The sequence below is a fragment of the Xenopus laevis genome, chromosome 9_10S, assembly GCF_017654675.1.
Source record: "Xenopus laevis strain J_2021 chromosome 9_10S, Xenopus_laevis_v10.1, whole genome shotgun sequence".
NCBI classification, from domain to species: Eukaryota; Metazoa; Chordata; class Amphibia; order Anura; family Pipidae; genus Xenopus; species Xenopus laevis.
Window position 1 is genome coordinate 94,924,724 of NC_054388.1, and position 9,561 is coordinate 94,934,284.

Consider the following 9,561-nt stretch of genomic DNA (forward strand, 5'->3'; position numbering starts at 1 on the left):
CTCGACAGGTCTGAGATGCCGGATTTTCTGATTCTTACTTTTTCATCCTCAGGGTTTAATAAATTCAAAAAAAAATTGATTTTTTAAAAGTCTGATTTTATTTAAAAAAAATAACGATTTTTTTCGTGATTTTTGCATGCAGAGTTTTGTAAATAATCCCCAAAATGTCAGTTGCACCCCCTGGTTCCTTAATACACTGAGACTAACCTAAGCCAGGTGGGTGAAGAGGGGGTTAATAGTCGTCTAATAAAGTAATATAAAACTGTGCTCATATAATGTCAAAGCCCTGATCTATTATTTTTCTGCTACAAACTCTCAAATCCGCTCTGGTTTTTTTTACGTTTTTTCATTATTACATTTCCCTAAAATTTGCTTTGCGGGAAAAAAATCAGATTTTCATGATTTTTTGAGATTTTTCATCTGATTTTTAAGATTTTTTAGCTTTTTTTTACCCGAAAACTCATTGGGACTTCTTCCATTGACTTATATGAAACCTGAATAGGTCTGAGATGCCGGATTTTCTGATTCAGACCTCAGGGTTTAATAAATTCTGAAAAATTTGTGATTTTTTAAAAGTCCGATTTTATAAAAGAAATCACAATTTCTTCGTGATTTTTGCATTCGGAGTTTAGTAAATAACCCCCTAGAAGTAAGTCAATCTGATGCAAGGTGATTCTAGCATCCATTAATCTTGCTTTGGCCTAAGGCACACAAAAGAATATTATGAAATTGCATTCCAATGTAGTGTGAAGCATTTCATGAGCTGACTGTATACAAAAGAATTACACAATACCATAGCTTGTGTCCTGTGTCACATTTCTAGACAGTTTTGCAAATGTATTCACCGGCGGCAAAACGCGGAAATTCGCCGCAAATTCGTTCCTGGCAAATTTTTTAGCCCATCGCTAGCCTTTTTCCCTTCATTGAAAAAAAAAACAAAATCATTTTTAAAAAAATAAAGACCGATTGCAAATTGTCTCAGTATATACTTATTCCCATCACGCTAATCTTCTTTTAACAGTGAACTATTTTACGTTATTCCTGTATACAGAAGTTTACAACTCGGCAGACAAGCAATCACAGTTCAAGCTGGGGATGTGTGTTAAAACACGGGGTTATGGAAACAATTTTTACATGTTAAAATATCATTTTACTCTTTTAATTTTGCAAATTGGTATGACTTTTGCTATAGTCCCTATACAAATCTAGGGACAGAAAATGGGCCATAAAAATTAATGTTACTTATTACTTAGACATTTGGCTCACATGATCCCCCATTAACCATTATTTCCTTTTTTTATTAACACATGCTGTGCTGTGTTGTCCAGGATGAACCATGGGAGCTGTGTTATTCAAGACAAACTTTGCCCCCTGTATGTTTCAAGTTGGTGACTTATAGGCATGTGGTGCACAACAAAGATCAAAATAGGTGCTTCTAGTGATAAGTCCTGAAAATTCCCTAGTTACAATAACTTGTATATAAAAAAATAAGAATAAGAACAACGATCATTTTATTGACCAGGGGTCCCTAAATTCTTTTACCTGTGAGCCACATTCAAATGTAAAAAGAGTTGGGGAGCACACAAGTATGCAAAGAGTCTCTGGGAGTGCCAAATAATGTCTCTGATTGGCTATTTGGTAGTTCCTATGTGGTCTGACAGCCTACAAGAGTCTCTACTTGGCAGTACACATAGTTTTGTGTTTTTCTCTAAGACTGGAATTTAAAAATAAGCACCTGCTTTGAGGCCACTGGGAGCAACATCCAAGGGGTTGGTGAGCAACATGTTACTTGTGAGACACTAGTTGAGGATCACTGCTATAGACCATTAAAGCTGGTGAGGACAGCATGAAGAAGTGGAGCCTACACCTTCAGCTATTAAATGTAGAAGCAAAATTAGAGAAGAGGTAGGTAGCACCACCCATTGATAGAGATGTGAAACAAAATGGTGGTGTGCAAGGTCATTAATAGTATATAGTTGCACGGAAAGGAAAAAAGTATGACCCATATAGTTGCACCTTCCCACCCTTATTAGTTGAATTCCCAAAACAAAAAAGTAAAAAAAAAAAAAAAGTAAAACGTAACTTTTATTAATCACATCCTAAAATTAATATGAGACAAAATGAGTATAAAGTGTGTGTTAAAACCAAGGTTAGGTAAGGAAGCTGTAATAGACTCAAGGTCGACAGCTAATAGACGGTATTTTAAAGTTGGAGTAATTGTGTAACCCAGTGGTGGCAATTAGCCCACATCTTTCCCAACCGTAATGGAGTGCTGGTGGCCCACTGTGTATATACGAACGGGTGGGATGTAGGGTCCGGTTTGATACAGTGTATTGTGGCAAGTGGATCTAAGTCCAGTGCCACAAACCTTATTTTGGCAGTGTCCCCCCGCTTGGATACATTTGTATCCGAGTGTGGTTATGCTGGAGCAGAGAGATTTGTCATGCTCCAACTCGCACACCTTCCATAAGAATTAGTGCGTTGCTAAGCGGGAGGCAGGAAGACCTGCCACATTAAATAATCTGCCTGTTTGTTCCTAACTAGGAAGGCTGACTGAGCATAAGTGCTCGGCGGGCAGATCGACCGGTATTGGAGCTGTTGTCTGCTTTTGCTCCATTCGGTATAGCAGTCAGCGTCAACGGGGGAGGAGTAGAACCCCGTATTGACTTAGCTGCCGACTTGCTACCAAAACAACCTTCCTTCGCCAGTACCTTAAGACGCTAGTGTGCCGGTTAATTCACGCACTGCCTTACGAGTACCCTGGATCGCTGAACAGAGATGTCCAGCTAACGGAGCGTTTACGTTAACGTATCTTAACAACCATTCCACCCTTCCACCCTTCCGTTTAGCACCAGTTTCCTTAGTCCACCGTCCCTGCCTAACAGTTAAAAAAGAAATTGCTCAAAGTGCCTGACGCGCGTTTCGCTTGCTCAACTGCAAGCTTTGTCAAAGGCTTTTAACACACACTTTATACTCATTTTGTCTCATATTAATTTTAGGATGTGATTAATAAAAGTTACGTTTTACTTTTTTGTTTTGGGAATTCAACTAATAAGGGTGGGAAGGTGCAACTATATGGGTCATACTTTTTTCCTTTCCCTGCAACTAAATGTAGAAGCATAATAAGCTGACACTTAAAGTCAGATTCATTGGGAACGATAGTTGAGCAGTGATATAATAAAGAGATTTTTGTTTTTACGTAAAGAGCAAGTGTCCGAGCAAGCCTGTCCTAGAACTGGCTGAGCCTGGACAATGGGGTATCCATAATTGCCACTTCTTGTTTGGTACCAATAAATGCATAGCATATATATATGGTAGTAGTACCTGCACCCTTGGTTGAAGCATTGTGTAGAAAAAAAATACTAAGATACCCAATGTTATTAAAACCACTAGAACTTCCTACGAGGAGGATGGTGCTGTATTAAGGAGAACATGCCACTTTGTATTTTCTTTTGCCCAATAAAACATGTTTAATATGAATGGAAAATCCTTCCTATCAGTATTAAGAGCTTTTTGCACAGATATGTAGTGCAGTACTGTATATTAAATGGACCAGTTGGTCTTCCTTATTTCTCATAGAAATATCTGAAAGTTCACCCATAACCTCCTCCTCTGTCACAGCACAAGCCAATTGACTGGACTTCCAGTGTCTAATTATTGTATTTACTCTTTACAAATCTCATTCCTGAACTAATACACAATGCAGTCTATTGTGTCATTTTTTGCATGCAGCAAACATTTTGCATTTCTAAATCTGGAAATCTTTATAAGTCAGTATTAGACATGCAGAGACAGACAGATTACTGTACATGAATAATAATGATGTTACGGTATATATGTGTTACTAACAGTCTCATGGACCCATAGAAGTTCAAAGGAAAAACATGCAATTTTTAATTCATATATTTTTTAAAATAAGTTATAAAAAATATATTTTCAATTTATTAACATAGAGTCTTAATTACTGTACTGGAAGTCAGTACAAAACTATTACAGCTCTCCTGAAAGAGCACCAGATAAATATGTGTAATGTAAGGGTAAGATTTCATCATCACGGCTTATTATTGTGTCCTTCTACTGTGCGGTTTCTTCTTTTGTTTGAGACCCATATTGAGTGAGGAAACCAAGATTTCATTTTTAATTACTGTTTATTGCTAAGTGATATTTCATTGAATTTAAAGGGATCCTGTTGACCTGCCCCAAATAATTTTGTGTCCCAGCCAAAGTATCAAGAAGTACTTATTTAATGAATCAACGAGGAGCTAATAACTTAACCGTTTAGTGTAGAACCATTTACGATGGCCATACACCTGTCGATCCAATCGACAATCAAAGTCACCGGATACAGCCACCATGCTGGGCCATATGAGGCTGATCTGATCATTTGGCCATAATGGAGGCCAATCCAGGCAGTCGGAAAAGGAACACATCTTTGAACCCATGCAGTCCTCACCAAGCAGGATTTTCAATCCTATCCAATAGATACCTGGCCAATGTTTGGCCAGATATATGTTGAGGAGAAGTCAAGGAGGGCCCAAACCTTGCCAGATAATCTGGCAACTCTGAAGGAACCAAATCACAGCTTAAATCTACACATATATGACTAGCTATAGTCAGACAGGGAAGCATTTATATACTGATTTTGTTCAGCGAGACTTAAAGCCCTTTGCAGCAACCATAACATGTGTGCTGTGCATGCTGGGGGCACTAGAAGAATTAATAACTTTCACAGATTCAACAGAAGTTAAAATTATGATCTGTAGCAAAGGTCTGAATTGCCTTCTAAAACTATTTATCAGAAAGGATGAAAATTCCAACCAATTAAACTTAACTGGCACTAATTATAGTTGTTAAATAAATGGGAAATGAACTTAAAATATACCCTCCCCTCTAACAATAGCAGCACATTGTGCTATTCCAAAACATTCTAAGATATTTCTTGTATTTTTCTTGGTCATTGTTTGTCACATTCCATTTTTTTTGCTTGATCTTACACATTAGAATTCAACTGTATAGTCACCATTAGGGAGATGCAATAGATGGATTTCTGACATCATCGGGTATTTTGCATCTAGTCCAGGTATGGCGAGTTTTTAATGCATTTCTGTGATGGTTTCAATGTATCCCTTCTTACATTATTAATGTCCATCTTAATTGCTTTCATAAACTGAGACAGTCTGGGAAGTTCAAAGTTTCCGTGCTTGGTATATTGGCCTACAAGATATTGGCACATCAGGTCAGCTTGTCAAAACAGATGCTAAATGTTTATAAGGAATGCATTTGTCATAGGCTCCAGAACTGAAGGTTTAGCTGCTGTGTTTCAACCATATGATACTTGCTATCAAGAAAATTGTGCTGGGATCGTAGAACAGGCAGAGGGTCTGGAGCTGACAAAATATAATCAATGCTAAATTTGATTTCATCTGATTTTCCAAGGCTGGAGCTAGTTTGGCTCTGTCTGTTGGAGATAGGATATAAACTGTCTGTTTCCATTGGTCTGGCCGTTGATTCAGTTCTCTTTTCATTACCATATATAACATGTGCGGTAGAGCTTGAGGTTGAAAATTCCCCAGGATGAAGTCCTTGTGTTTGATTTTGTTTCCTAGCTTTTTGGCATTTCTTCATGTTCCTCCTTCTCCGTCTCCTTTTATAATTGCCATTTTCAAAGAGGTCAAGCATCGATTCACAGCCTGATGCAAATGACCAATAGTTTCCCTTACCCTTCTCGTTGCCTTCCGTCCTTGGTACCTGTAGGCGCATTAAATAAATTTAGCCACTAACACTTATACAAGGGTGCATATTTGCTTGTGTGTTAGAAATATATAGCACCAAATTAACGTGTATGATACTAGTGCTACTTCGACCATCGAATTGGCTACTTCGACCTTCGACTACGACTTCGAATCGAACGATTCAAACTAAAAATCGTTTGACTATTCGACCATTCGATAGTCGAAGTACTGTCTCTTTAAAAAAAACTTCGACCACCTACTTCGCCACCTAAAACCTACCGAGCACCAATGATAGGGAAGGTCCCCATAGGCTCTCCCAGCAATTTCTGATCGAAGGAAAATCGTTTGATTGATAGATTAAAACCTTTCGTTTGCTGTAAATCCTTTGACTTTGATATTCGAAGGTTGAATATCGAGGGTTAATTAACCCTCAACATTCGACCCATAGTAAATATGCCCCATGGTCTACTAAAAAAATTATTTAAACCCAATATAAATGGTTTGCCTCAAATAAGTATTAATTATGTCTTACTTGGAATCAAATACAAGGCACAGAGGAAAGGGAAATAATTGTAAAAATGTTCAATTATTTGATTAAAATTTGAGGTCTGTGCTGATTTTGGAAGTTATCAATTTCTTCCGTGATCCCAGAATTCTTTTTTTCTTGTGTTATACAAAATAAGTAAGACCATTCCACTTCGCCTGTAAAATAATTATGTATGTTTCAAGGCAGCTTCATTTTCCTAACAAGCCATTATATTTCTTTCTTCATTCATTTACCAAGTGGATGATGTGTGCTGTATGAATAAGGCAAATATTGTTTGAATCATGAGCTTGTAATCTGTCGTTGTCATAAGGACTAAGTAAAGCTGTACGAACGATAATGGCAAATTGTACACCTAATATGCGAGGTCTGTGTATTGGAAGCCAACAATGTTTAATAAATAAGGTTGTATTGAAATTTTATCTGAAAAACTTATTTTCCTTAAGGTTTTCCATGGAGTGGTTGGGGATGTTGGTAACAGGCACACCTTTAAAATTATATGCAGACAAGATTCACTTAAGATTGTACTGGATCAATTCATTCCATTCGATTCACAACAATTTTGGAAGTTATCAAAATAATGAATCTGATTGAAGTTACTTGATTCAGAACTCATCATTCTAAACCTAAGAAAATTTTTTCTAAGGAACCTTCTGCAGATCATCTTAATCATTATTATTCTACATGAATATTGGTCAAATGAACAGGAAAAAAATTAAAATAAGTTCATCACTGTCCTGTTATGGGATTCAGTATCTCAGACTAGCATTTCTTCTGAAGGTCTGAGATACTGAATGAAGGTTTTTGGACAATTATAAACAATGGTTTTGATCAAATGAGTCTGACTATTGAACTATCAACTAAGTACTGATCAAATGGTTGGGAACCCTACAAGATTCCCCATTTGATATTCAATAAATCTGCTCTTACATTGTTTAATACAACTTTGCCCACCACATCCATTCATTCATTTGTAAGAGTTTCGATACCTTACCTTAACAAAACAACTGTTGAGAGACAAATTGTGCCTAATGGAGTTTTGCCATGCTCTTTGGTTAGATCTGTAGTAGGGAAACTTCTTCATGATAAAGTCATATATCCCTGACAGGGTCACTTTACTATCAGGACTTTGTTGGATGGCCATTGCAATCAAGGCAATATAACTGGAAAAGAAAAAGTCAAATATGAAAGTAAAAAGAAATGATGCACTGTAAGACCTTAAATAGAAATGTTATGATCTGAAATAGGAAAATTTCCTTTACTGAAATCAATATAACACCAGTATTAGGGATATGAAACTATGCAATGGAATAAAACTAATTTTAAGAAAAATACAATAGTTATAGTTGGGAATAAGTTACCTGGAAACCAGTTATCAAGAAAGCTCCAAACTATGGGAAGGCATCCCCATAGACTTAATTTTAATAAAATAATTACAATTCTGAAAATGTATTTCTTTTTTACTTTTAATTAATTAATTAATTAATTAATTAAATTACCTTCTTCTGATCCAAAGTAAGATATAATTAATCCTTAATAGAGACAAACAATGCACAAATAATAAAACAAATTTTATTTTGTTTACTCGTATTAATTAAGTATTAATAAATTGAAACAAATGTCTTCCTCATTTTCTTCATTTAATTTGAATGGAGCAGGCACTTTACTGTAGAATAAAAATATTCTATACTTCATATTTCCAAAGGATCCCAATGGTCCCTTTTATAATAATGTTTATTCACTATTTATTACTGTAAAGATGAAAACCTTTGATAAGTGTGTAAAGGTGTATTCTGTAGAAAATAATCCAAAAAGAAGATTAAATTGTATTTACAGTTCTTATTCATCTAACGTTAAATGAAAATATCTAAATATAATATATATTTATTAGTAGAAGTATTAGAAGTAGTAGTATAATTATGATTATTATAATATTTACATGTTCAATATCTATTTACATATTTTTCAAAATAGTTCAATGAATAATAATAATGGTAATAATAATTTATAAGAAATTTTCAGAAATGACAGCAGAGATATCAGTACAGTATTAATCTATTTATTGTTGGGAATATACTGTAAGATTAATCTAATTTTAGGAGAAAAAAAACAGAAGCATGTAGAATATTCTAAAAATATCGAACCTCTTGGTTTTTCTTTAAAGGTAATAGCAAGCAAAATAACCTCTTTTTGAGGACAAAAATATTTACCTTGTTTTCGGTTAACAAATTTTTTTTTGAGGTTTTTGGAGTCAGAATTTCTGTATAAAAAAGTTGTGATACAAATCTACCAGTGTCCCATTACTGACATGCAAGGAACATTAAGGAATTTAACTTTTTAATCAAAAATATTTGTCATCCTTGGAAGATCAAGCTATTATTTCTTACCTGTAGGCTGGTCTACTAAATTTCTTTTCTTCGTCGGAGCTGCAAGCTGGATAGTCATCCCCGTCATAATTGAAGCAATTATAGGGATACTGAGTATGATCAAACATTGTGCTGGTTCCTGTACAGCAGCAAAGCCTAAGCCTTGTGTTTGGTCCCTGTTTTTTACAGCTCTACAGAGGGAGGAGTGAGATGCTCTGGTGCTCTCAGTTCCTAATCTGCTCTTCCAAATGTAATCCCCTCCCTCTTTTCAGTTGAGATTGTTTTCTTGAAATTCTTATTTCCCAGACAGCCAGTCTGTTGGGATATATTGTTTGCATCCAATCTGGTTATAAGGGAGGCAGCAAACAACTGATGAAATTGGGTTGTTCCATTCTGAACCTTTGAACTGTGGGAGTGCATAGTCATTTGCTTTGGATTTTACTGCTTGGGTGGTCCCGTTTCAGCCAGTATATGTGGTGAGGAATGGGGAATATTTTAACTATCTACACAGAAAAGGGAAATAAAAGTAAACCAACATGATCTCTACAAACTGCAAGTTTTTACCATTGTAAACTGAGAATAGTCAACTTTTTTTCCCCAGTAAATCTGGGCAAATCTTTCCAGGTAACATCATCATTAGAATGTGGAAAGTTTGTGATGTGCTCCATAGCGTAATGCAATCTATGTATAGATAAATGTTCCTTCTTCTAATAAAGAGGAAACAGGGTTTTCAAAGGGAGTGCAGCTGAAGATATGAAGGGCTACTGTCAAGCTGAAAAGTTAAAGGAAAATAGCCAGAGGCTACAAAGCTGTCTGTGTGTGTGGGCTTTGATCTGAAGGATGAATTAAACTAATAGCCCAGTAACTTGGCATCTAGATTTGCGGCATTGCAAAAGATTTCTCTGCACTCCTCACTAAC

General features: G+C 35.9%; 1 protein-coding gene across 1 annotated transcript; it reads right to left on the reverse strand.

Moving 5' to 3' along the window:
• Positions 1–4,009: 4,009 nt before the first annotated feature.
• On the reverse strand, positions 4,010–8,823 carry LOC108702425 (forkhead box protein L3). The gene is made up of 3 exons (XM_018237878.2): positions 8,664–8,823; positions 7,271–7,439; positions 4,010–5,748 (listed from the first exon to the last, which is right to left on the reverse strand). The coding sequence occupies exons 1-3, from the start codon at positions 8,768–8,770 to the stop codon at positions 5,284–5,286; spliced, it is 741 nt and encodes a 246-aa protein (XP_018093367.1). The 5' UTR covers positions 8,771–8,823; the 3' UTR covers positions 4,010–5,283.
• Positions 8,824–9,561: the final 738 nt, after the last annotated feature.